Genomic DNA, 27,472 nt, shown 5'->3' with positions numbered 1-27,472 from the left:
TTTATTAGTTTCTTGTGTTTTGCTGTTGTCAAAAAAAAAAAAAAAAAAAAACATTCGTGTTGTTGGCCCTAGGAAGTTGCGAAGTTGCCTATGTTGTTTTTCAACTATAGTGTGATTAGTTTCAAGTTCAGGTCAATTGCTACAAAAACTTCATGTCAATAGATGCCCGCAATTCTCCTCAATTACTCTTAAAGAATTTATCGCTCAATCTTTTATTAAGGGGAAAAAAAAAATGTGTCCGGACTTCCCTGTTCAAAAATTAGAAAAGTGTTCTAATCATGAGCCTTCCTAGATCTTTAAATTTGTACAGTAGCACTCAAAAATGTTGTGGCAGTCTGGCAGAGGCTCCCTGTTACATATAGAAGGGCTTAAAACATGATCTATTGATAAAAAAAAGTAACATAAAGTAGTGAAAGTAAGCCCAATTACGTGTGACTTTCTAATTTGGAAGCCAAAGTTGATAATATCAGCACATAACAGATAAATTGGTAAAATGGTAAAGGTTATCTCAATGGAAAATAATAAAAAGAAAGCCCTAATCATATGAAGCTTTTGTATGATACTAGTATATTACATGCCCAATATAACTGAAACTTTTATCACATCTCTGAAAGTCTGAAATCTACCAAAGGGAAAAAGAATTGAAGAGGATAAGTCATCTAAAGTATGTATATGAGGTTAAAGTATCACACCTTATCATAAAAGCAATATAGTGTAATAGTTAAAGACTTTATGCACATACAAGATAAATAAAGACTAGTGTGCTGTAAAGTATCCAGAGCGCTGAAGATGTCCGCAGATGGGAGGGGAGGAGCAGTAGTGGCAGCAAGGGGGTGCAGTGAGCGGCAAAATTGTTCATGATGTGTACCAAGGCGCAGAAGCAAGGGCAGTCATACCAGCCTTCATGTTCTCATCTCTTTCTATATCTTTTTCTAAGCTAAGGGTGTAAATGTAAGACAGTAAAGATGGAAGTCCAATAGCTCACTCAGGCAGATTTAATCTGTTAAACAGAACGAGGAAGCTTTGCTCTGGGACAACATAGAGAAAACCAAGATCTGCTCCTCGGAAATAAGGTCCCACACCCTGCATAATCAACCTCATAAGCAACAAAATCGTTCAAGAGGAAATAGGATGAATGGGCAGTACTTTTGGTTCTCTTTCAAACAATATTCATGGTATAAAACCTATAATAATTACCTTGCCATTCAGTTGAAGAAGTTCACCCTCAACCCACTTGGGGTTCTTGAATCCAAATTCTGCAATCCTTCCTTGCCCTTTATAGCTTGTTACCTTTACAAAAGCAGATTATAGATCAACGAATTTTTAATAGTTGACCAACCTGCATGAGCACAAATTTCTTGCACATCTTATGAAAATATTACCACTCCGAGTTCATCTGGATAAATGCTCCGATTGGAAAGACGACTCCCTCTCCCAATTTTAGCACGGAAAGTCACCTAATAGGAGCACAAAACATATAACCAAGGAATATTCATACAGCTAATACAAGAAACAATAGACAAGTAGTCAGAGGAAATGACAAAAACATCAATGGTACTGGGAAATTGACAAACCTGACCAGCGGGAACATTAAGGTCTCCAGTAAGCTTAACAGCCTCAACATATTCGAAAAACTCCATACCTGAGGAGTCCTCTAGTTCATTCCCATTGTTCCAGTGACCAAATTTGCGCCTTAATTGAACTATCTCAGTTCCATAAGGTCCAAAAGAACCAACATATAGTCCTGCATGCCATGATAAAATTGTATCTGAAAACACTATTCCAACTTGAATATGCTATGTTGCTAAGGGTGAGGAATAGCAATCCTTACCATTAAAAGGATCTAAATTGCCTCTGGGAATCTGTATTCTATTAAATTTTGTGAATTCAGAAAGTTTGCTCTTCTTTTGTGCCTGACTGACTGCAAGCTTAACAATTTCACGCACATTCTTGGATACCTAAGGCAGGTGCAGCAGTGTATAGTTAGTCTTCATCTCTTAAGGAGAAAGTAGATAACGGAGATTTCAAGTCTTTTCTTGGTAGGAGTGGAAGCAGGAAAGAAAAAATGAGGAGTTAAACTCTAAGATACAATACAAATTTATCTTTTTACAGGTGTAATGGGAAATAGTTAATGCAGTCTTTAGCTAACCTTGGGTGAAATTTTCTCACTGCCCAAAAATGCCTTGGCAACATCAGAGGGCATGAGATCAGAAACACCTTGAGTTAAAGCAGCTACTTTGACATTAGATGCCATACTTTCTTCACTTCCACGTATACCAGGAATATGTAAAATGAAAGAATCTTTTTCTGTGTCACTGATTTCAGCTGGTGAGCGGATATACTCCTCTTTAGATAAGACATCATCCTCATTATGGACAATCCCACCAACAAAAACCTTCATATCAAGATCTTTCTCATCTTCACTAGAATCGCTATCTCCTTCCATCCTAATCCCATCGCTCTCATCCTCAACCTCATCCAATTTATCAACTTCATCATCATCAGAATTTTCATCATCTTCCTTAGAATCTTCCTGTGTCAATTGCTTCACAGCATCACTGTCCACGACTTGGTCTCCGATGCTAATGTTCATGACCTTAACATTCAGTCCTGGAATTTTATCTTTAAGAAAATTAATCACACTCTTTATTCCTTCCTCAGTAGCCCCTTCAATGTTCAAAATTTTCTCTTCTTGTTTCTCTGTCTTATCTTTGTTAGCCTGATCATCCACTGCAGACGAATTTTCAGCCTCACTATTTGGTGATTCTCTTGTCGGTTTTGGCTGCAAACTAGCAGAGGTCATTTGATTACCTTTAGATTTCTGTAAGTGCACAACCTGCCACAGAAACATATCCTCAGTCATATGCAATAAGTTGAAGGGCTCGATTGCACAATTTTTTTATTTTTCCCCCACAGCAACAAGCCCAAGATGCTTAGCCATGTGGCTGGATTACATATGCGAGCAGGATCAAGAGAAACCGTGGGAAGGAGAGGTAGTGGAGCAGCAATTTCAGAAGGAAGAAGACAAATGCTGGCAGGGGTAGGTAGGATCTTTTTGACAGTTTTTGTTGTGAGAGTGTGTACATATAAAAAAGGAAGAAGGGTAAGGTATAGGTAGCTTTTGTGTATTGAAGGAATTGTGAGAGTAGAGACCTATAGTCACCTTGTGAAGATTGGTGGTCTCAAGCCACTGTTTGTAAGAAACTTTGCTCATCAATCAAGAAGCCTCCTTTATTGAGTTTATTCCCTCAATCTGCTCTTCTTATCTAAATAATTTTTTCTCACTGTGACTATTGGTAGTAAAAAAACAACAAAAGAAATGTAAAGAGAAGTATAAAAAGAAAAATAGAATATTATAAAATGATTAGAGGTTTCATGCAGGCATAATTAGGTGGATGGGATGAGACAACAGGGAGGTTGTGAAATTTAAAGAGATGCTGAAGTTCCTAGACCCTCACTTTGCTATTTTAGAAAGATATGACCCAAGCGATCTCAATCAATTGTCCATATATAAAATATAAGCACCAACTGTTCATGAACTACACGATATAGAGATAAAATAAATCTTACAACTCACTTGCATTGCATATGTACCATCAGTGTCTTTGACTACATATATTTCAAATAATGTGGTTCCAGGAGAGGCAGTTACAAGCTGTCTGTCATCAAGTAAAAAACCAATAACTATTAGTCATGATTGAAAGCTTCAGTATGTCTTCATAGATTACTAGCACAATGTCTCCTCACCTTGGCGTGTAAGTACGGCCAATGAATTTGCCAACACCAGGAGTGATACGTACAAGCCGGCCAAATGGATCATCTGAATCCTTTGCATTGCCTATCCACCACCCCACCTGCAATTATACAACAAAGAAAATAAGAAAGAAAAAAAAAACTCACAAATATAAATTCACTAAGGGGCTGACACACAACATTCCTCAAGACCACCAAACAGTGTGTTGAGATCTAACCCTTATGTCATAAGTATACATTCTACAACGGTCTATTTTCAAGTTTTAATAGCACAGTCTAGTTTTAAGTTCAACTATTACACAATTCCAGTAATCAATTGCATGTTTTGGTAAAAATTTGACCTATATACTTTACACTGGAAGTCTTGAAACTCTTAACTACGCCAAGGATTCAAATTGACAGAAGCAAGTCACTCAATTCCATCTGCAATCAAATCGCTAAAGCAGGCCTCCGTCAGTTTTTGTTACTAATTCAAAGCCCACTAAATTAATTAAACAGTCATCAAGTCAGAAATGCTAACTTATGGCCATCACTCATGATCCAGAATTACAGGCTATATTGTAAGGTCTTTAACAATGCTCATGATAAGAGAAATTTTCAAGCTATCAAGACCACTATCATCACCATTCATCACCTTATATTATGTCTTGTATCCATTATCGCATACTAATTTTTTTAAAGTCAAGATTGTCTTCCAATAATCAGAACAACCAAATGCACGCCCCCCAAAATACCTTTGACTCAATGATGCCCTAGTGAAATACCACTACAATGCACAATTGTTAAAGTCAGTTACTAATCTTTCTAGCCTTCCTTCTCTTCTACCCCTAGCCCCCTACCCTAAACAAAAAACAAGACAAAGGAGGCAAAAAAGGGAAGTAGACTCTCCCAGATAAACCTGAATAACACTCAATTGTATGTTCTATAACCTAGGAATCTCAAACAACCAACAAAAATAATTAAAACAGTGGTGACTAAAGATAGCATGACATATTGCCAACATCTAAAGGACATAGCCTAACCGACTATCACATACACACCATAACAATCTCCCTCAATATTTCTTGAGTCATAAGCAAATATGTTTGAGGACAAGAAACATATTCCTTTGGTAAAATTTCACAGATTTGTCCTGTTCTAGTGCCCCGTGAGGGTGTAACCATCCCTTTCATGTATGCCAAGCCTGCAGCCACATAAGATACTAAATGCCACCACTTATACGTAAAAAAAAAAGATATCAAATCACCAGAATCAACAATCATAGAGCTCAAAATTTCAGAAAACATAACAATTAGCAATACGAAAGTATTTTAGTTGATAGAAATGGGTTGATTTATTAAATGTAAAGCTAAGAGTCTAGCCTGCTCTTGATTTTACAGTTCTTTTAATACAGCTGAAATTTTTTCTTAAGGCATGTGACCAATTGGGCTAGAGCTAGAGTCAACAGATTAGGAGTGAGCCTTGATCAAGCTACTTGGCTTCACAAAAGCAAATTAAACCATTAATTTCTAGATAATCAAGATTAAGTAGTGTGCCAAACTTCATATTGATCTTCGTAGAAATCCAATATAGCCAAGTAAAAAGCCTACTAATACTCCAGGTACCTACTAATACTCCAGGTTAGAAATGAGCTTCAATTGAGTACCTACTAGTACTAGTTTTTTGCTATATAAGGTAGAAGACAGTTAAATGCTCAAAATTTATATTGTACTTTAGCCAAAGTTGAGTAGCAGTCCAATCTAGCCAAGTAAAAAGTTGAGTCTAGATGAAATTTCCAACCTATCATTGGTCCATCACTACATATTTAATCAATGCCACCTGACAAATAAAGGTCACTAAAAGATTGTCCCTTAGAGAAGTAGAGATATAGCACGGAACAGAAATCACAAATGGCAAGAAATATAATGAACAAATAACTGTAAACTAAAATTACCATAGAACAGAAAGCATACTATACGTAATGAGCTCCAGTCATTTCACTTTCAGCACTAAGTGACCCAATATAACCCAAAAGCCTTGGCAGCAAGCCATCAAGCTTCAAAATCAAGAATCTGTCCGCAGATTAAATTCTACCCAAGACAATTTCTAATAGGCTTAGTCTAGCACTATCATGGTAAAAGTCCACAAGAAGACACCAATCAATCAATCAATCAAAGCCTTAATCCCAAAAGTGGGGTCGGCTAACATGAACCAAATTTGATTATTCCGTGTAGTCATCAACATAAATCTTTCTCCTCCATCCCTTACGATCCAAAACTTCATCCTCACGTAAATCCATGCACTTCATATCCTTCCTCACTCCTTCCAACCAAGTCATCTTTGGTCTCCCTCTTCCTCGTTTAATCCCTCCATGGTCCCACTCTTCCACTCTTCGCACCGGTGCACCCTCGGGTCTCCGTCTTACATGTCCAAACCAACGCAGACGATTTTCCCTTAGTTTATCTACAATGCCCGCCACACCTACTTTCTTGCGAATAACCTCATTTCTGATTCTATCTCTTAAAGTGTTTCCACACATCCACCTTAACATGCGCATTTCCGTAACCTCCATCTTTTTAATATGCTCTTTCTTAGAAGCCCAACATTCTGTACCATAGAGCAACACTGGTCGTATGGCAGTCCTGTAGAATTTTCCCTTCAACTTTAAGGGAATGCTGCGGTCGCATAACACTCCCGTGGCCGCTCTCCATTTAAGCCACCCTGACTTAATCCTGTGGGTCACGTCTTGATCAATGTCACCATTCTTCTGGATGATCGACCCTAGGTACTTAAAACATTCACTCATGGTCAAATCCTTTCCATCCAAACTCACCACTTCATTGCGTGTCCCCCTCTGAGTGCCAAAACGACATACCAAATATTCAGTCTTACTCCGACTTAGCTTAAACCCTCTAGATTCCAACCTTTGCCTCCATTGCTCCAACTTGACATTAACCCCATCCTTAGTCTCATCCACCAAAACGATATCATCTGCGAACAGCATACACCATGGAACCTCATCTTGAATTGGTCTAGTTAATTCATCTAGAACCGTTGCAAAAAGAAAAGGGCTTAATGCAGACCCTTGATGCAATCCGATTGTAATAGGGAAATCTTTTGTCAACCCTCCGCATGTCCTCACATTTGTTGACACATCCCGATACATATCCTTAACTAGGTCTACATACCAACTTACTAAATTAAATTCCAAAATTAAAAGGTAAGGAAGCAAATTAATGTTGCCTTCGATATAAGATTCTAGTTCAAATGAATGAAAGACAAGAGGTGAATGACTTTTAGTATCATGCATATAGCATTCATGGATGCATAGCTAGCAGCTAATTGGGACTGAAGACAGCTCAGGATACCAAAAATATTACCAAACCACTTCCTGTGCTTCTTGAAAGCATCGAGGCATCATGGTAACGCTCTTCAGCAATTGCATTCTGCAGCCAAAGAACAAAGATCTTGATCAAAATGAACAGTTTTCTGCATGTGTCTCAACTTCAGCGATTACAAACCTAAGCAGTAATGTACCTTCAACTCAGACATTATCTCAGCCACAGTGTCTTTTGAAGTAGCTTCCACAATAGCAGCTTTCAATTTTGCAGCTTCTTCAAAATCCTCCTTTTCAACAGCTTCTTCAAGCTGGAACTGCAAAAAGGAATATAAATGTGTAAATACATGCATTTCTTGAAATACAATCCACCCTATTTAGAAGGAATTGCTGCAAAATTAGAGATCAGTTTCACAATACTAGAGGGTTTTTGGTAAATATTGCATTGTAGGATACAAATAGATTGGGCTCATATGATAGATTTACCATTTGGTGTTACTCCATAGTAGAAAAGAATAAGATATATACTATTTCAAAATACCTAATAAGAGGTTCATTTTAAAACATTTGAAGATATATTGTTGCAAAAGCCAATAAAAAAACCCTAAAAGAGTTAGCAGATGAACTGATGAATTTCACGAGTACTGCTAATTTAGAAAAACCTAATAATTCTGCCACCTAATTGTCAAATTTTCCACCATGGTCTGTTATTTCCTAATGGTAGCTTCTAATTGCAAAACAAAGCCTACGATTCTAGACAGACGGACAAAGCCAGATAAGGATATTACCATTAGGTCTGTTATTTCCTAATGGTAGCTTCTAATTGCAAAACAAAGCCTACGATTCTAGACAGACGGACAAAGCCAGATAAGGATATTATCCTTTATGGTGACAGGATCATTGGCTTACGCTGTATTTCTTAATCTTGTAAGCCTAAATTGAGTCTAATGAGAGTAAACAATACGGATTACCTAGTAGTCGCGAAAAGAAAATATGAGACAGCATTTACAATCACAAGATGACTAGACCCAATCAAAGTCCCCTCTCACAACTTCTGCTGCCTAGCAGACAACTTCAAAGCTTGAATGTATAGAATTCTAATATGATACAAACCTCTTGCAATCATTACCATCATCAAACTGGCTGAATTCGCCATTGAACCAAACAACAGCACAATGAAACTCCATTCTTTTACCCTATTCTAATGACTTAATTTTAATTTATTTCTTGAATAGTATCCAAAATAAGACTAATTGCAGTTACAAGCTAAAAATAAACAAACAAACAAAAAACACTTCAAATTCCTTTATAAAAAAAAAAAAAAATTCTATATTAGCAACAGGGCAGCACTGATCTTCACCCATTCAACAAAAAATAAAAATAATCTTTTACATAATAATTCAACAAAATTAAAGCAAAAAAATCCCACAAAATTCAAGTAATTCTAATGATTACACAAACTAGGATACAAAATTCCCCAAATAGTAAACAACCCAGATAAAACAACAAAAATCGAAAACACCCAATTGATAAATTTCCACTAAAAGCCAGAATTCAAATTGACACCATAAATAGAAGGAAAAAAAAGGATAAAGGGTAATAAAAAAGTACCTTAAGAACAGAAGAAAAGCTCTCAGCTTGTTCAATTTCAGAAAAGTGACGATTCCATCGATTCCAATCCCAATCATTGCTACTATTATTGGAGTTACTAATACTGGTATAATTCTCATTATTGCTGATATTACAACGGCAACACAAATTCGACAAACTGAAAAATCTGGGATGACCCACAAATTTTCTGAGAGAAACAGTGTTACTGCTGCTGTTAATATGATGTTGCTGCAATTTCTTCAAGAGGAAATTGTACGAAGAAGATGGAGATGAAGATGAAGATGGAGGAGAAGATAAAGAACCAGTAGTTTGGGGAAGAGGGATTGTGCGGCCCATCCCCCATGGGCTCGTCATCGCCATTTTTTCTTCTCTCTCTTCTTGATTGTGCAGACTGCAGAGGCAACTCTGTAGGATCGATGAGTTTGTTCTTGGAGAGAGAGAGAGAGAGAGAGAGTGAATGTTGTGGGCTTTAGACCTCTTGTTTCTACGTATGTGGATAGATCCTGTGTAGGATTTAATTTTCGGCTAATCACAAGTTGCCACCCCCAAGAATGTATGCATCTTACCCGTAGAGGCGTAAAAACCTTACCTGACTCGACTCAAAAAATACCCGATTAAGATTTTGACTCGGTTGGACATAATAATGTAGCATGACTCAGGTTTTAAAATAGGTACGACCTGACCTACCTAAATTCGATCCAAACACCTGAATGGACACATCTATTTATTCGTAGTTATACTATCGCGCAACTCTTTTTTTGGTCGATTAATTGGTATTGCTCATTTTTATATTTTCTCATACTTCATTCGTTCTTTCTTTACACAAACCCATTTTTTAAAATCTCTCTTACTTCATCTTATATTTACTCATCAAGGTAGAACAAGTATAAGGAGTATGTTTTATTATGGTTAACCTTAAGAGTGTAATTTGGGAAAACCTTACAACTTTTACTTTTAAAAAGAGTTTATGCATAAATGATAGGAAAAATTGTCAAAAATAATACTACCTCCGTTACATATTATGTGCAACAATTAGACATTTTTTCTCTCTACTTTAAATCGAATCGTTGCAAATAATATGTAACGGAGGTAGTACAAACTTTGAGCGATCCGCTAAAAACAAGTCAATCTTTTAATTAATTCTAAATAATACAAACTTTGAGGGATATTCGCTTTAAACAAGTTATTTTACCTACAACTTATTTAGCCGGTTAATTTTTTTGTTTATTTTATAAAATTGTTTAATAGTTTTAAAAAAAATAATACAATGACACGTGTTCCATATAACCTGTTCATGAAATAACTAATCAGTTTTAACTTGTTTAAAACGAATACCCTCAAAGTTTGTATTATTAAAAAATAATTAAAAGTTCGACTTGTTTTTTGACGGATTGCTCAAAGTTTGTATTATTTTTGACAATTTTTCCTAAATGATATAACATAGGTCCATAGCTACTCCCGTTCAAAATGTAAAACAAAGGTACCATAGTTACCTTATCTTTAAGATTTTTTTTTTTTTTTTTAATTTTTTAATCAAGTTATAACCTCACATAGATAAAAACAACCAAGGTGAATAATCAAACTAGTCCTTTCCAACAAAACCCCTAGCAAAGTATGAGGTTAAATTTGTACCAAAAAAATTACTCCGTACTTCAATCTAGGAAAAAAGTGTAACGTTATTGTTAGAGGAAGTGCAAAATGACAAACGTAACCCTCTTTCAAAAACGGAGGGAGTACAGAGTACCTACTAACGAGAGAGTTAATTAGGTTAGTCTAATAAATTGCGCTTCATTAAATGGTATATGAATAATACGAGTATGGTTATTGAGGTCTTGGTGGGTCTAAAATAAATAAAAACTTCTAGATGTCAACATGATAAGTGATATGCTGATATCATTGAAGCATGCAAACAATCAAACTCACCTACTGATAATGCGGTATTGACAACAAAATATCATAAAGTCAAGACATTCAGTCATTCTCATGAGATAAGCTATTCACAAGGCAAATGCACTGTCATGGTTTCCTCTTTTGGCGTAGAAGGTGCATACATTGACCTGAATAACTTTCCTTCCAGTTATCCAGGTAAATGAAGCCTGGTTAGCATTATGTACATTTCATTCAATTAAACTCAGGGCAAATATTAGTGCCGATTTCTTACTCGGCAAATCCCTGAGACCAAATGTGAGTTCCTCCACATATCATTCCCGAATCCTGACTTTATCCTATGAGGCTGCTTTACTTTCATTTTCATCTCTACTATAGGTCCAAGCATTTGCAGCTAAGTAAACTGCCAAAAATTTTAAGGTATCTGGAATGCCTTAGTGAGGAGGGGCTGAAGACGGTGCAGCAGCATCATGCTCAGCAGCATAGGGTGAGGGGTTCACACGAGCAAGGCCTGGATTCAGATGCAACCCTCCATTTTCAGCAACTTCCAAGGCATTTTCTGATTCACCAGGTCCAGCGTTTATAGTCCTTACAGGACGCAACAAACCATGTAACCTCAAGCGATGACTTTGGCTAGGAGTTTGGGCTCTAGCATACTGAGTCGCTGTCACAACAGTAGATGAGGGTCGTTCCTGTTCTGAGTCGGCACGAAGATTGGATATTGCACTAAGATCAAGGTTTGGAAATACGGAGCAGCGACACCTAGGACATTTCACATTCAGCCGGAGCCATTGATCTATGCACTCAACATGGAAGTTGTGAGCACAAGGTAAGCCACGAACCTGACCAAAAAATGTAGTTCAGAATATACGAAGTATCGAGTCCATAATATGATGATGAGTAATGACTCATAAAAGGTAGGAACAATACATTGAGTTGACTATCAGATTATTTACAATATGTATGATACCGCCTAATAAATCGCTGCAAATTATAGTATGATAGCAATATGTTTACCTCATTTCCAACGCTGAACTCCTCCAAGCAGATAGGACATTCACTGCAGTCGATTGGAACAGCTTTCAACATGAACTTTGGCAGTTCTTGAATAAGAGCTTCCACTGCTTCCCTCTACATGCAAACAAGGATATTATACATCATTCAGAAATCATATATAAATAATTATCCACCACCATAATCATCTTCTAAAAGTAAGCACAAGAAAGAAATCACAGACCTAATGAGTCCATATTTGTGAATTTAGGTTATTTTAGGCCTTGAGGTATTTTTGAACTCATTGACTTTTGGCTATTACCTCAAACTACAGGCCTAACGAGTTCATATTCCTGAATTCAATCATGCATTGGACTTGTACTTGGCAATTTAACCCAACTCTACAAAATAATTCATTATTTATCATCTCAGAAAGTAAATAAAGACAAACCACAATATCTACAGCAGGCAGAATAACCATCACTTATTCAAGAAAACAGATGTCTTTATGAAAACTATATGTCATAGAAATTTCAACTAGGGATAATTTTCAGGATCTATAGGATTTGGAAAATGAATGGTACCTGAGCTGCAGTCAAGTAAAGCCCAGGATGGTACGTAGCAGCATCTTGGCCCATGCCTCTCATCTCTTGCCCAACAACTTCAAATGCCCAATCAGGTATACGTATCATGTCGATCAACACCTGACAAATAAGATATTCATAAGATTTTCTACCAAGCATGATGAAGGAAGCAAACAACGTAATTTGAGACTCAACAGAAACCAATCAAGCATGCATATATTTTAAAAAGCAATATTAGAGATTGTCTGTCTTTAACACAAAGATCATTAGTAACAATTGCACAATCCATATAGTGTCAGCCAAGAAACAGGTTCTTATAATTAATTTCTACACTATCTTCAGGCCAAGCCCTCATCTTGGAAACACTTTTCAGCAGGAAAATTACACCTTTCAACATTAAGTTCATTATATTAACAAATTAAGCAACTTTATTTATTGTTTAAGATAAAGGACTAATTTGGCGATAAGATAAAGGACTAATTTGGCAATAGCTTTTGCAGCAAGTTTGAGTTTGTTGACAAATCAAAACAGCACTAATTCATATATTAGTATTCGACATAGTAGTGGTGATCGTTGAACACTATTGTTTAGAGATACGATAATATTTTGAAAAAAAACTAAGTTTGCTTTCAGTGTAAAATTCTTGCAATAGCTACCAAATTTAGACTTTAAAAACTAGAGAAGTCATTAATTCAGGTATTGGACTACTTTAACAGTTGTCAAACATTTATGTTAAACAACTACTTTAACAGCTCATTGAGCCATTATTCATGTGCTTGCCTAGTAAAACAATTGCTTTTGCCAAACGAGAACATCATATAGCCCAACATGACATCCAGCCCATAGAGTATGCCAAAATAAATGCCATTTTCCATGCCATCTTCAAGAATATTCTACACCAAACACCACCTCCAAGTGACAAAGGAAGACTTGGTAGACTTGTCAACAACTCAACAGTCACACACTCACGCACATACCCACAGTGATAAACTATTACTAAGGCTAAGTTCTCTTAAACTTTTCTAATACAGCTTCTTTATATATGAACATCAATCAGGGGGAAAACACACACACACACACACACACACAATTCTGAGTAGTAAAAATAAGTTTTGATGAATTAAAATCTGTTTTTAACAGTAAAAAATCAGTTCAGCAAAATCACTAATAAAATTTTCTCTATTAATCAACAATATCTATAATCCATTATTATTTTGTAAAGAGTAAAAAAAATCATTAATTCATTATAATAATTGACATGAAATGCAAGCAAAAATTAGTCATAGTAAGTACTACCTAGTACTAGAAATCAATTTTCAGCAATGAAAATCACAACTGATTGCCTGATTGGCAGATATATGTTTACATCATAAAAAATAAAAAAATAAAAATAAAAAAAATAAAAAAGTTATAATTTGGTAAAAGTATCATTAATCAACAAAAGTTGGTTTTATTACCACAAAGAAGTTCTAATAAAAATATAAAGGTTCAGTAGAAATCAATTGAAAAGAACATGGCCTGGAATGGTTAAAACTTGAGAGCTACACCAAAAAGGAAACACAAACTTTTGATTAGCCAATATTAGACAAAAATAAAATTTAAATGGCTGGATATACTTCATCAAAATAGTATATCATCTCTATAATTTTTAGTGAACCAGGGAATTAATTGGTGGAGCTAGGTCATATCAAACATGATAAATAAATCCTGGAGATCCTGCAAAAGATGTCTTTTTCTCTATAATAAAAAGAGTTACTTAAGCAACAACGCGGAAGGTGAAAATAGCAAATTATAATAAATTTATATTTTACTAACAAACCATTTATCATTGTCTTCACAAGAAAAAACAAATAACACACTAATCCAGAGATGACATAAAACAGGCAAAACTGATTACCCTATACTCCGAAACAGGAATTCCACCCTGGTGAGCTCGGAGCATGTGAGCTTGCCTTCGTGACAGCCACTGTTCACAAGGACGCAGAATGATTATGAAGACTAAAAAGAACAGCTACATTTGAAAATTGAGCAGTATTTTTATTTTATCTAAAACAGCAATGTATCAAAGATGAAAGAATATAAAGACTGAACCTATACCTTTCCAACACAAAAGAAAGCAATGCAAAATAGTCCTGAATAGCTAAACATTAACCATATCAAGAAACCCCATTTTTGACCTTCTTCAGGCAACTGCACAATTAAGAAGACAACTTAGACTGGTTCATGGATTGGGGAGAAACGGAAGACATTCGATAAGGTAACCTACACAATCTTTGGCTTTGGTGAACCACAAGGTGCCGATGACAGTCCATCCCCAAAGAAAGGGATAGAGTAACAGAGAGAGGACTGAGAGAACTGCTACTCTACCACAAAAGCGAGCATACCTCTGCTGCCAGCCAAAGTCCCTAAATTTTTTTACCAAGCATTAAAATTTCAAGTTGATGAGCAAAAAAAAAGTCGTTCAATACGAAATTACGTACACTTCTAGACAATGATTCATAAATCAACAAGAGTACTTCACACAATGGTAACAGAATTTAGCAACTAAAGGGGAAAGGGGCAAATAAAAGTATCCACAGACAAGCAATTTGATGATGGAAAATCAAGCTATTCCATAGTTCCGAACAGTCTTAAGGGTAACTGAGAAAAAACATTTTCCATATCAACTGCAGCATTTCAAATCTCAACCATATTGATTCTATCAAAACTATGAATTAAAGGCACAAAAAACCAGTTTCTTTACAGGTAAAAACGCTACGAACACTCGAAAAGAGTCTACAAAATAAATAGAAGGAATGCTTACGGTCCCATTCCAGCCGAGAGTCCATTATCCACAAACATCAAAAGTCGAAACACAAAAATAGTAGTGTAATCAACCTGCCCATCAAACATATGCAACCTAGCTTAACCAAAATCGTCGAAAACTCCAGATATATATTACCAGAAATTAACAAGCGAAAAATAAAATAAAATCAAAACCCACCACAATCCATATGTGCAAAGGGTGTGTACAAAGATGGTAGCGTTTCCAGTTAATAGCCACTATGATTCTGAGATCAATATTGTCAAAGAGCACACTTCTTGAATAATAAAAAATTGTAAGATAATTGGATAATTTTTTACAATTTTTTTTTTCTTCTAATTGTTAATCAACGAAGAAAAACTCAAATTGACACCAAAATCATCGCTCAATTTAGCAATTAAAATCTCAAATACACTTAAATTCATCTTAAAACAGAAAAGATTGAACAATTTAATCGCGCAAAAAGGATACACACTAGTGGCGAGCATCGACAGGAAGAATCCATCATACCTAAAAAAAAAAATCAAAAACCAAAATTCATCAAAATTAAACTCAAATTAACAAAAGAAATAATAAAATTGAAGTACTAATTTCCAGAATAGAGAATAACCATTTGAAATCGACGCCTCTGATAGCCATTAAAGAGAAATCAAAAACCCTAAATTGGGGATTTCTAAAGTGAATTGAATCGCATTATATAATACTACCAAAATTCGATTCAAAGAAAAGGGTATTGAATGTTGATCGAATCGAAAAAAAGGAAAGGAGTGCAGTAAAATGAAACGTTCACGCCAAAGTGCAAAAACAGTGATTGAGAGGAAGAGAGAGAAAATTTAGGAGAGAGAAAATGGTTTGTGAGCAGGAGGTTGAACTGACAACTGACTGCTGAAGAAGACTGGTGAAGATTAAAAGAAAATGAAAATGGATCATCTTTTTTTACTAAATAAAGAAAATTCTAGATTAGGGAAATTTTGCTAGCAATATGGAAGGTCCTAAATCAAAATTGTAAAGCACTTTAATTATGGATGACCAAGAGTTATACTCCAAAATGAAATCTTGTGGATTGTAGATTAAATTCATTTTGATGAAGGAATTAAGTTGACTCGTATGGAGTATAATTTGGAGATATAAGATTATATTTTCATCTGTAGTTGGCTCGCTCACTCAAATTTAGGTATATACAAAGGTTTTTGCTAACTTGTATAAGAGTTGTCTTGGCCTCTTGGGTATGAATTTTGTGATTGTATTATTTGTTATCCCTAGAAAGTTAATGTAAGTTTGTGATTCATATGTAGAGACTTCTAGTTCTATCTCACAGTCAAATTAAAATAACAACAATACTTTGTAATTCATAATCTATTAACTTTGAATGGTCACTTTGAGCATACAAATAAGAGTATATGAGTGATTTATATTAGTATGTAATAAATTTTAATTAGGTATAGTCTACGAACAAAAATAAACTTAGGGGTGACTTTAAGTGACTTTTAATTGAAATGAAATAAAATTTATTACGGTAATTGTTTATTGACTTCTTCATGCGGTCAAACAATCAAAATAAGTATGTTTGGAAGATGGCGGCTTTCAAATTGGCCAATCAACTATCTAGTGTAGCATTTGTCAAGAAAATTTCTATAGTAAAAGTCAAGAGGAGAGGCAACCAACAAGTACACAAGGTAAGTGAGACTGTGAGACCTCATGCTTAAGTTGCCTTCTTACTAATCTACTGAAGCGAGACAATTCTCCTAGACTCCTATGAAACTAGCAAGAGTGTCAAGCAGGGTCGCATTGAGCCTCTTCAAAACGCACGCACCTCATACAAACCGATGTCACAAAAAAGGTGAGTTTACTGCAGGACATTTCAAATAACCCGGACTATAGCAACTAGCAAGATTAGCAATGATCCAGGATATTGGCACGGTCCTTGGTTAGTGCATAGTTCGACAATGTGTGTGCTTAGGCTACTTAAAATGTTTTCATGAGTTGAGCAACATGCCAACATTCACAAAGTCAGAGCAACTGACCAAACCTCAGAAATCCTTCCTAATTTATTCACATCACTGCACATTGCTTAACAGCCTGTGCTTGTTAGAGCTATTGCGTTTATATGTATGACTTTGTAAACATTTCTCATACACCCGAACCAAGATTTGTCATACAGCACTTAATTAGCATTCACCCAAGTATGTACAATAGATGTGCAAAAGTTGTATGAAGAAAACTAGTCTACCTACAATTAGGTGGATTATAGCACTTGTATACATTTGATGCCGGTTTCTTGTATTCAGGTATACTCTTTTCATCAACAAATCTCACCTCTCCTGGGCTAAAGGAAAGATCCCTATGCCTGAAAATCGAAGTGATAGCAACAATAAGTTATAAATCCTAATGATATTAGACTAAAGCTATAAAATTCTTGCTGTAGAAGTTGTGCATATACTAGTATACCTACGAAGATCGAGTCCAACTAAGCCAGCTTGTAAAACTGTTAAATTGTCAGAATCCGGGGACACGATGATCACAGTGTCTCCGGAGTACTGAGTTTCAAGAATTGACATGAGCTGTGTTACACGTACAAACACATCTTCTACACTCTCGTTAGGGGTTCCATCATCAATAGGAGGCGGCTTTATGTTGGGAGATAGACCATCTGATGCATAAACCTGCTTAAGCACTTCAGCAGTAAACAGAAGAGCACTACATAGCAATTCTGAAATTATTGTCAATTTTCAGAATTTGGTTTGAAACATTGAAATTAACATGATATATAGTCACATTTTGAGCTTAAAAATTAATCATATAGTTAGTACTGTAAAACTAATCATGTCAAACTTGAAAAATGACAATAAAATAATTAGAAACACATTTTCTTGTTACTTAAAACTCAAAAGGATTAGCATCAATGTATAAAGTATAAGCACATAACTTATTCAAATGGATCAAAGCCACACCTCTGTAACAGAATCTAGCGCCTTTCCTTCGTAAGCCCCTAGCCCTCGAGCATCCAAAAAGCTATACTCAGGCACTATGTGGCTACAACAAAAGCAAAAGAAGAACATCCAAGTCATAAAGGCTAGAAATTTATTACTTATTGACCATCAACTTAGGGTCTGTTCTGTTCAATTCGGTTCAGTTCCTAATTTCCTTCTCTCATAAACAGTTCATTTCAGCTCAGTTTAGTTCCGTTGTTTTCAATAAATCAGAACAGACCCTTAGTCACCCATATTTTTACCTAATAATAAGCAAATCAATTAGACTCAAAGTCATCAGTAGGTCCACATAAATCAAATTAAAGTATAGTATTTAGTATTCAATTACCTACGATCAATTTTATTAACAGAAGCAATAACCTCAGCAGCCTGATAAGCTCTTTGAGTAATAGAAGGCCAAATCCAGCAACTCCCATCACAAGCTCCCATTTTCTTTAATTCCAAAGCAGCCCTTACTGTCTGTCTCTTCCCATTCTCCGACAACCCGTTATCGACCGATGTTTTCGCAACCGGGTTTGTATTGATCACCCCCAAGCTTTCATACTGTGACTCCCCTGCCCTCACCAGAAAATACCTTCATCATTCCACAAACCCCAAAATTCATTTTCTAAAATAAATAAAAAAAAATTCTATCAAATTAAACTAAAATTACTTAAAATGTATGGAGGATTGAAACAAGATTAGGTAGTTACCTGTTGTTAAGGCGGAATGGGGGCATTTGGAAGAGTCCTCGGGCATCGGCGGCGGGCGGGGGTAAAATGGGAAATTGGGAGGTGAGGAGAGAGAAAGAAGGGGTGATAGAGAGAGAAAGTGAGGTGAGGAGATGACGGCGGTTGAGATTGTTGGAGTCACGTGAGGAGAGAGAAGGGATTGGTGGTTGTGTTTGTGGTGGTGGAGGAAGGTTGGGTTTGAAGGTGGATATTGTTACTGACTTCATTTTTTTGTGTTATTAAAAAATTGGTTTGAAATTCTGTTTTCTGTTATCTTGGACAAGGTGCTGGTAAATGGATGATAAGTGAAGAATCAAATGAGATACGGAATGTAACAATTTAGACAGTTGTAATGGTAGTGATTTTATAAGTGTTTTTGTAGAGAAGATTTTATGAATGGTAGTGATTTTATAAGTGTTTTTGTAGAGAAGATTTTATGTCAATGTTTATGGTAAATTGGTAATGCTAGTTCCTTATCAAACATTTTATTTTTTCGCAAATTTTCATTACCATTCGTTACCATTTTAGAAATGGTATAGTGTGGTAACGAATATTTGCGAACAATATGCATGTATGGTGAATTTAAGTAATTTGTTGACATGAGTAATGAGCATATAATTTTGTTGCAAAATTACACTGTGTTCTCAAGCCTTGGGCCAACCAAGTGGTAGTGATGCTGATAGACACAATCAAGATGTTATTGTACTCAAAATCAGAATAGATTGCAAAGTATAGTGGATTGATCCAATATAATTATCAATTTGGTTAAAGCAAAAGTACTTTTGCTTTTACAGAGCAAATTGCAGTTGGTATTGGTATAAGCGCTTTGGGCCGGACTTTGTAGTCATTGATCCAAATGTCAAAACGATGTCAGTATCTTTTTTAAGTAAGGTGATATAGTTTGGGACTTTAAAGCTAGAAAAAGTGGTGTTAATTATTACTAGTAGCATTTATAGGGCCCGTTAACATTTACTGAACTGAAATGATTGGAGCTGAACTAAACTAATTAGAGCTGAATTGAACTGAACTGATAGGAGTTAAATTGAACTGAACTGAGCTGAAATGATTATTTTAAGAGAGGGAAATTAGGAATTGAAGTTACTGAACTGAATTGATTAGAGCTGAATTGAACTAAACTGGACTGAAATTAAGTAAATGTGAACAGGCCCTGAATAATTGGATATTAATAATCTAGTTATTGAGACAATTTCAACACATACCAACAAAAGTATATACATATAACTCAAAAACATTGGTCATTATATGTCTAACGAATAGTGCCAAAACCCCAAACGGGGCACTTAAAAAAACGGAGGGAGTATTAAATTAAACTCCCTTCGTTTTTTTAATGCATCACTTCAATTATGTGGAGGAGAGTTATTGTTTTAATAGTATATTGTGCAAGTGGTAGCAATGGGTAATTAATTTATATTGATAAAAATACATGTGTACCATAAAAGAGATAGTATGTAAGAGAGAATTATTTTTTTTAACCATATAAATAGGGACTATGAAAGATAAAGAAATGATAAAATATTTTAAATTGAGTTCTGGAGAAGAGAGAAAAATAATGAAATATAGTATAAAGCTATCAAATATAGAAGTGATGCATTTAAAAACAACAACCAAATAAGCTAAAGCAAGTGATGCATAAAAAAATTGAGGGAGTATCAGTAATTATTTACTTCGTATGATAGAACAGAATAAGTGATGTTAGTAATTCAACAACATAAATTTAAGATAAGGAGCTACAATGAGATTTTTTTTTCCCTTGCATCGTTTAGTTATGTTTGATATAAAATAAATTTTAATGAAAAACTAGGTTTCATGGAATAGATAACTTCAAAGAGAACCAAAATTACAAATTAGTTTGGATCCTTACAAGAAATTTTTTTTTTAAAAAAAATAATAAATATAGAAGGCAATGTGAATAATATGGTAGTCGTTTTTCAAACGACTACTGTAAAATCATCCCAATGTGAAGTAATAAAAAAAAAATTAAAAGAAGGTAAGGAGAAGGAAGGAAAATGTGGCTTCCTTGTTTTGTAAAGAAAAATATTCTCCAATCATTAAGAATGCAAGTTTTCACCATTGCAAAACTTATTTGCTACTTCACAAACCAAATAAAGGAAAATAGAAAAAAGGGAGAAAATTAATCAAATTTGCTGAAAAGTACAGCCAAACTAATCAATCCATTGCGTTGGTTTTTCTGATATCACGATATTATCTTTGAAAAACCAACCCCAAATACCTATTATTTCTACCATTTGATTTGATCAATAAAAGACAAGCTCAAGTTTAGGTCACTCAATAATTGAAGACATGAATTATTTATTAGTACGAGATTCAAAATGATCTAAAGTAAACATGTTGGTCCACAAACACCTCAATACTTATTCTCCAACACTCATGCATACTCATGCATGAAATGCATTACATACATAAACTTCTAAAAGCCACAAGAAAACTGAAACTTAAAAAAAAATAAAATAAAAAATAAATAAAAAATTTGCAACTCCTAATGAAAATCCTAATGATTTTCTCTCTTGTTCTTTGAAATAAAATTTCAAAAGAACATAATTTAAACTTGGATTTTCATATGTAAGCAATTGCAAAACAACTTTATTATTGAAGCATAAAACTCGGTACAATTAATCACATCCACCAATATAAAGATCTTAGACTTGGTGACATCTTCTTCTTGAGCAACTTGTTGACCTCATTTGCTGTGCTTGCACCTACCATGATTTACGCAACAAAGTTAGATTCATTATATTTATTGAAGATTTGTCTACATATCATAATAATCTTGTAGTCCGTCGCATTAATTATGTGATCCTTATTTATTTTGAAAACGACATCTTATAAAATGTGCTAATTAATTATTCAAAGACGTGGAAAGAAGGGGGAAGAAATTAAATACTTGCATAAGAATGAGACTTATTAAGGCTTGAAGGTTCCATGGATGTATATTAGATATAGCGGTAAAAAAAAATTCTAATAATACTTGTAAAAATACATAAAAATAGAAAGTTTAATGACCTATAAAAATCATCATATTAGTAATATAGATTGGTTCAGAAGTTTATAATTGTCTTATATTTTTGTTTTTGCTTAGTTGTTGAGCTTCATATATATATTTTGATTGAGTTGATTTGTTATATTGGACTTTTTCAAAACTTGATGTTGTTAGGAGCCCATCCTTGATGGCTTGTTTGTGCTTATAGTGTTGTATTTTTATTTTTCGTTTTTGATGTTAATAAAATTTTGCTTACATACCAAATAAAAAATAAATCAAAAATTGAAAAAGCCCTTTAATAAAATATGACCAAATTAATTATTCATGGACACACAAAAAAAGGGGAAGAAATACTATACCCGCATAATAGGCACCATCTGCATATCCAAAAAGTTCCGCATGTGTATGCTCTCCGGTGAAGAATACATTTCCAACCGGAGCCTAATACATGTGTACATACAAGATCAGTAATTATTTCAAGACTACATATAGCAAAACCCTTTAAAGCGAGGTATATATAGACAAAAGTTACCTTAAGGTTGTTATGCTTTTCAATTGAGTATCCAACAGGCCAATTAGTGAAAGTGCCCCTGTATAACCTATCAGAATACCATCTAGGGATCATTATATCAGTAGCATCAGGAATGTCATCTCCAAATATTTTACGCAGAACTTCCATTGCTTCGGCTTTTGTTTTCTCATCTGGTTGTGCCTCTATTCTTTTTGACTCGTCGTCTGTTACTGTAACGAACATAATGTTGGCTCCTGGATGCTCCATTTCTAGTTGCTGAAATTATCAAAATCATAATATATTATTTATTTTTCAGGCAGTTGAACTGAAAGTTCAAATAATTATACTACCTCCGTTACAGGTTATGTAACGATTATACATTTTCCCTCTCTTCTTTATGTCAAATCATTGCACATAACCTGTAACGGAGTTAATAGTACATTAGGTATTAATATTTCACAAAATGTATGTACCTGCCAAATTGCATAATATCCACGCCTTTCATGGACATAATAGAAAAACTCGGTTCCTTTGCCAGTAGGCCAGAATTTCTTAGGGAACTTGAGGAAGATCTTTGTGTATACACCTATGCTAAATTCATTAATGGCGCGCCTTTTCCAAAACTGCATTTCATTCAAGCTGATTTAGTATTACCGGAAACACACGTAGTTTTACTTAGCTAAGTTATGAACTACTTACAGGTAATTGTGGTTTAAAAGTAATGAGATCACTTTGAAGAACACCAATACTTGGAGATAAAATGACAGCTTGGCCTGTGTATACTTTGCCGTCTTCTGTTTTAATTGTCACTTTTCCTCTCTTTGAGTAATCAACCTCTGTCACAACCTGTTAAATTGAATTCACGACAGATTAATGAAACTTTTATTTAAAGACGAATGAATGGAGTAATTAAGGGTCTGTTCTCTTCAGCTTAAATTCATTTCAGTTCAGCTCCAATCAGTTCAATTCAGTTCCTAATTTCCTTCTCTTATAAACAATTTATTTCAGTTCAGTTTAGTTCAGCTCAGTTCAGTAAATCAGAACATACCCTAAGATGCTAAGATTCTTCATAAACATAGAAGTACGTAGTAATTTAATTATATACCTGATTAAAAATGACCCTAGGGTCATTGATAGTATCATTGGTGTAGGTAAGGTAAGTTTTGGCAATTTCGTGAACAATGCTCTCGAATCCTCTAGAGTCAGCTACGAAGTACTCACCCTCACCAAAAAGACTAAACTCTGGCCTTGGAATAATATGCTTAAGACTTGTTACCCTTGGTGCCTCAGCTTGCTCACCGTCGAAAGAGTAGAAGTCAATCATCTTCTCTAGGGGTGTTTTCGGCTCCCTGTACAACCAATATTAATAATAAATATATAAAATAACGTCTTATTAGATTTATATTAATGTGTATTTTTTTAAAAAAATTATTATTATGTAATTTTCATAATTTTATTCATTTACCTTTTATTAAGGCGTTCAGCTGCCAAAAGAGACATATCATCATCTTTCCCTTTCTCAGCACTAAACTTTTCCGATAACTTTTCTGCGTAATCTTCATTACTCTCCGCCATGTCTAATGCCGCATCCACCTCTTCTTTCGAATACAGTGTACCACTTTAACACAACAATAATATAACAGTATAAAACAATGAAGTTAGTACATATATATTTTCCAATCAATCGACGTTAAATGTTTAGGCTTTGTTCTCTTTAACATAGAGTTAACTACACCGATGACTCTATAGTAACAACAACAACAAAGCCTTAGTCTCAAAATGATGACTCTATAGAAATTTATTTACGACGACTTGATCTACTTACTCTTGCTTGTAGGTGTTATATGAGACATTGCTGAAGTCCGAGTAAAAGGACTTGAGCTTGATTTGCTTGGCGATCTCATACATGGGATTCTTAAGAGGACCTTCGGCGCCGTGAAGCCAATTGGCTCCCTTCTCAACAACATAACCTCCAAATTCAGTCTTGTGAATCCTACCACCAATCCAACTTGTTGCTTCCAAAATGATAAAGTCCTTGATGCCTTCATCATGTAGTTTCTTAGCTGCTGAAATTCCTGAGATTTGTAGTAGAAAATAAGGTGCATTAATAAAATTGAAACTCGTATGTTTTATTAAAAAAAAAAAAAAAAAAAAAAAAAGATTGTTATATATACAATTTAAGTTAGGTCAAATTAATTTTTGTTTGGTTTCAAAAAAAATAAAAAAAAATAATAATTTTTGTTTAGTAAAATTAATTTAAGTTCAGTAGAAATAATTTAATCATTTCAACAAAAATAAAGTGAAGTGAATAGGACCTCAATTTTTATATCATTTAGGGCCTGTTCTCATTGACTGAACTCAGCTGAACTGAACTGAACTGAGCTGAGCTGAACTAAACTGAACTGAACTGAACTGAACTGAACTGAATATTTTATAAGAGAAGGAAATTAGGAGCTGACCTGAACTGAGCTGAGCCGAACTGAACTAAACTGAACTGAACTGAGCTGAGCTGAACTAAACTGAATTTCAACGTAAGAGAACAGACCCTTACTCTCAATAATTCTCACCACTTCAAAAATTAGATACACATTTACATAATTATTTGTGTAAGAAAATAGTCTTGTATAAATTGGACTTTTGTTAATTTTATTTTTGGAAGGCGGTCAATCTTATGGTAACTTTAACAATAACTTTTTTTTTTTACACAAACTTTAACAATAACTTTTATAATAGCTTTAACCCATTTAAGGCTAACATTTAATCTGTAATGAGTTTGATTGTTTTTAATCTTTATTTTCTAATGAAAACATCTTATAAAGGCTAATATGATTAACCTATTACATTATGAGTTATTTTAATTAAGGGTAAAGTTTACAATAAAAAAATTTAACTTATATATATATATAATAGATATAAGGAATAGGTAATAAACATTATTAAGTACTTTTAGGATAACTTTAACCTGTCTAGCTTCCAATATAAGTTAATGAAACTCTGCTTTATTTATGAATTTGAGTAAGGATTTTCAATTTGTAATTAGTGGCTCAATTATAAGATGAAATATAATTAATAAAATCATTTAAAACTTAACTAACTTCACCTCAACTCCTCAAGTGGTGCTATCATGTTTAATGATTGTACTATACTACTATTATTATATTAAACGGAGTATAATAAAACATGTATAGGTTTTACTTCCCTAATACGGAGTATATAATACGTCTTTAAATGTATAGGTTTTATTTCTCTAGCTAGATATTTTTAATCATTGAACTGTATTGATTTATTATAGAATTTTTTTTTTATAATTTTACACTATAATTATTACTCCAAATTTATGGCATGTTCTGTTCAGCTTAATTTCAGTTTAGCTCAACTCCAATCAGTTCAATTTCTAATTTTCTTCTCTCATAAATAATTCATTTTAGCTCAGTTCAGTTTAATTGTTTTTAGTAAATCGAAACAAGCCCTTACTGAGAATTTTTTTTAAAGCTCAAATTTTACTTTAAAATCATAACAATTGTGCACCCATAAACTTGTATAAATAATGCAAAAGGTATATATATATATATATATATATATATATATATATATATATATATATATATATATATATATATATGGTAACATATTAAAAACACATGAAGTAATAATAATTAGCATAGATTAATTAAAAAAGTTAAAATAAAGTAAGTAAAGTCCAGCAAATATATAATGAGAAGAGCAAAGCTTAAAATAGGATATATAAAAGAAAAGGTACAAGATCAATAAAGGCAAATAATTGCGTGCAAGTATGTAAGCACAACCCTAATCGACATCGAAATAAATAAACATAGAACTAGGTTAGTTATTGGTTAAAGTCTTAGGGATAGTACTAACTAACTACTAAGATTGAGTCCCTTCTATGTTCATCTGGAATCAATTTTAATTTTAGATTATAATTAGACTATCAATTGTAATATTTAGGTACAGATTCAGATCCAGCTAAGATATATAATACAAGTACATAATTATGTTTCTTGTATATATGTGGATCGACAAAGATATCAATATATGTTTCTTTACATAAACAACTTATTATTCTCCATACAACACGTAATAAAGATGGGATAGATATTGATATAAACCAAATATGATTAACAATTATGTATAATGTGAGGTGTAATATTTTTAAAAAGGTTAGTTCGTTCTGTTAAAAAGAAATGAAAAACACGTGTCTCACCGGACATTCCAGCTCCAACAATGATGACTGAAGGGGATGAAGAGGCAGAAGCAAGATTAACTAAGAATATCATGAAGATCAAAAGATGAAACTTCATTGCTTCACCCTTCATTTTTGCCCTAGAAGAAAACTTTTAAGAAAATAATAGTTTTTCTATTGTAGAGATATAATATATAAAACCCTAGAAAAAGAAAAGTGAGGGCAAATTATTGTAGTAACGGGCTATAATGTATCTATATTTATAGGCCACTTGAAAAATTAATTAATTAAAATGTAAAAATGAGGTGGAATTTAGAGTTAGACGTGGCACTGTGTATATTATTACAATTATTTCAATAATTTAACAGTGAATAATGACACTTAAAGAAAATATTGCATTTTTGATATGCAAATTATTAATTCATTAATATTTCGTACTATACTACTGTAAGTAATTTCAATTATGTCTCCGGAAAAGAGTTTTGATGTGCCAATCTCAATCATATCATGGATGTGAAATTTAATTATGAAACTTTTTAATTGGCAATTTGTCATTGGAGTACTAGTGATTTTCTCAGATTCGTATTTATGTGTTTGAGAGTTAGTTTTAATTTAATTTGTAATGGTTGTCATAGAAATTGACCCATGAAAAGGTGGTGTGAAATAAAAAACGGCAGATGAAAATTTAAGAAATATCATATATTCTCAATTAAACGACCTTGTTATTCTGTGTCCCAACATTGGTGTACTAGAGAGAGTGACCTTATTGTCTTCAAACTTAATTAAATTTCTTGTAAAATTGGAATTAATTTGTTAAAAGTAATACATTCGTTTTAAAACTAGGTTAGTCTCGTGCATTGATTTAAACAATTTTTTTTTTTTTGCCTTATTTAATTTGATGAAGAAAAACATAATAAATCGTGTGATCTTATTAGATAATCGAGCTATAACAAAATATGTTATGTTAAATACGGAGTAGTATTATAATCATATATTATACAACATACTTCATAATTTATATAAAATTTAAACTTATTTCTAAGATGTTAGCATTATTTTACTAGTTTATCTTTCATTAAAAAAAAAATCAAGGA

The 27,472-nt window shown here is 33.8% G+C and overlaps 4 protein-coding genes across 6 annotated transcripts; all 4 read right to left on the bottom strand.

Annotated features, from left to right (window-relative positions):
* Positions 1–522: 522 nt before the first annotated feature.
* LOC145602942 (protein EXECUTER 2, chloroplastic-like) lies at positions 523–9,161 on the bottom strand. The gene is made up of 11 exons (XM_081659088.1): positions 8,681–9,161; positions 7,270–7,386; positions 7,113–7,178; positions 3,748–3,854; positions 3,578–3,659; positions 2,150–2,836; positions 1,832–1,958; positions 1,575–1,744; positions 1,383–1,457; positions 1,198–1,290; positions 523–1,083 (listed from the first exon to the last, which is right to left on the bottom strand). Exons 1-11 carry the CDS (start codon positions 9,038–9,040, stop codon positions 982–984), a joined length of 1,986 nt encoding a protein of 661 aa, XP_081515214.1. The 5' UTR covers positions 9,041–9,161; the 3' UTR covers positions 523–981.
* Positions 9,162–10,487: 1,326 nt separating this feature from the next.
* On the bottom strand, positions 10,488–15,927 carry LOC145602971 (E3 ubiquitin-protein ligase SIS3-like). Its single transcript, XM_081659110.1, has 10 exons — positions 15,558–15,927; positions 15,419–15,457; positions 15,128–15,194; positions 14,948–15,021; positions 14,411–14,549; positions 14,242–14,334; positions 14,042–14,110; positions 12,145–12,264; positions 11,585–11,698; positions 10,488–11,409 (listed from the first exon to the last, which is right to left on the bottom strand). The coding sequence occupies exons 1-10, from the start codon at positions 15,584–15,586 to the stop codon at positions 11,002–11,004; spliced, it is 1,152 nt and encodes a 383-aa protein (XP_081515236.1). The 5' UTR covers positions 15,587–15,927; the 3' UTR covers positions 10,488–11,001.
* Positions 15,928–17,049: 1,122 nt separating this feature from the next.
* LOC145589574 (uncharacterized) lies at positions 17,050–19,075 on the bottom strand. Of its 2 annotated transcripts, none has more exons than XM_081646209.1 (5): positions 18,630–19,075; positions 18,266–18,511; positions 17,899–17,980; positions 17,400–17,610; positions 17,050–17,294 (listed from the first exon to the last, which is right to left on the bottom strand). In XM_081646209.1, exons 1-5 carry the CDS (start codon positions 18,872–18,874, stop codon positions 17,260–17,262), a joined length of 819 nt encoding a protein of 272 aa, XP_081502335.1. In that variant the 5' UTR covers positions 18,875–19,075; the 3' UTR covers positions 17,050–17,259. The 2 variants fall into 2 exon arrangements, with proteins under 2 accessions (XP_081502335.1, XP_081502326.1); XM_081646200.1 differs by having other exon boundaries at positions 17,396–17,610; positions 18,630–19,068.
* A 1,942-nt stretch (positions 19,076–21,017) lies between these two features.
* On the bottom strand, positions 21,018–26,593 carry LOC145602915 (polyamine oxidase 1-like). 2 transcript variants are annotated; one of them, XM_081659063.1, is made up of 9 exons: positions 26,400–26,593; positions 24,003–24,252; positions 23,643–23,795; positions 23,283–23,526; positions 22,877–23,023; positions 22,651–22,800; positions 22,199–22,453; positions 22,026–22,107; positions 21,018–21,385 (listed from the first exon to the last, which is right to left on the bottom strand). In XM_081659063.1, exons 1-9 carry the CDS (start codon positions 26,509–26,511, stop codon positions 21,303–21,305), a joined length of 1,476 nt encoding a protein of 491 aa, XP_081515189.1. In that variant the 5' UTR covers positions 26,512–26,593; the 3' UTR covers positions 21,018–21,302. The 2 variants fall into 2 exon arrangements, with proteins under 2 accessions (XP_081515189.1, XP_081515195.1); XM_081659069.1 differs by lacking the exon at positions 26,400–26,593 and adding an exon at positions 24,637–25,105.
* Between the last annotated feature and the right edge of the window lie 879 nt (positions 26,594–27,472).

The sequence above is a fragment of the Chenopodium album genome, chromosome 2 (genome assembly GCF_948465745.1).
Source record: "Chenopodium album chromosome 2, dcCheAlbu1.1, whole genome shotgun sequence".
Taxonomy (NCBI): Eukaryota; Viridiplantae; Streptophyta; class Magnoliopsida; order Caryophyllales; family Amaranthaceae; genus Chenopodium; species Chenopodium album.
The sequence above is the reverse complement of the archived record's forward strand: the minus strand, read 5'-3'. Positions and strand labels throughout refer to the sequence as shown.

Excerpts from the sequence above, each read along its gene's own strand:
- LOC145602942 (XM_081659088.1), bottom strand. The coding sequence starts at position 9,040 with ATGGCGATGACGAGCCCATGGGGGATGGGCCGCACAATCCCTCTTCCC. Across the intron at positions 7,387-8,680 it reads GCTTTTCTTCTGTTCTTAAG|TTCCAGCTTGAAGAAGCTGT; the intron begins GTACTTTTTTAT and ends TCCTTTTTGCAG. Across the intron at positions 3,660-3,747 it reads GGCCGTACTTACACGCCAAG|ACAGCTTGTAACTGCCTCTC; the intron begins GTGAGGAGACAT and ends ACTTGATGACAG.
- LOC145602971 (XM_081659110.1), bottom strand. The coding sequence starts at position 15,586 with ATGGCTATCAGAGGCGTCGATTTCAAATG. Across the intron at positions 12,265-14,041 it reads TTCCTGTTTCGGAGTATAGG|GTGTTGATCGACATGATACG; the intron begins GTAATCAGTTTT and ends CTTATTTGTCAG. Across the intron at positions 11,410-11,584 it reads AGTTCAGCGTTGGAAATGAG|GTTCGTGGCTTACCTTGTGC; the intron begins GTAAACATATTG and ends TTTTTTGGTCAG.
- LOC145589574 (XM_081646200.1), bottom strand. The coding sequence starts at position 18,874 with ATGAAGTCAGTAACAATATCCACCTTCAAACCCAACCTTCCTCCACCA. Across the intron at positions 17,981-18,265 it reads GTTAATAAAATTGATCGTAG|CCACATAGTGCCTGAGTATA; the intron begins GTAATTGAATAC and ends CTTTTGTTGTAG. Across the intron at positions 17,611-17,898 it reads CGCTAGATTCTGTTACAGAG|GTTTATGCATCAGATGGTCT; the intron begins GTGTGGCTTTGA and ends GTGCTTAAGCAG.
- LOC145602915 (XM_081659063.1), bottom strand. The coding sequence starts at position 26,511 with ATGAAGGGTGAAGCAATGAAGTTTCATCTTTTGATCTTCATGATATTC. Across the intron at positions 23,796-24,002 it reads TATAACACCTACAAGCAAGA|TGGTACACTGTATTCGAAAG; the intron begins GTAAGTAGATCA and ends GTTGTGTTAAAG. Across the intron at positions 22,108-22,198 it reads AAAAGCATAACAACCTTAAG|GCTCCGGTTGGAAATGTATT; the intron begins GTAACTTTTGTC and ends CACATGTATTAG.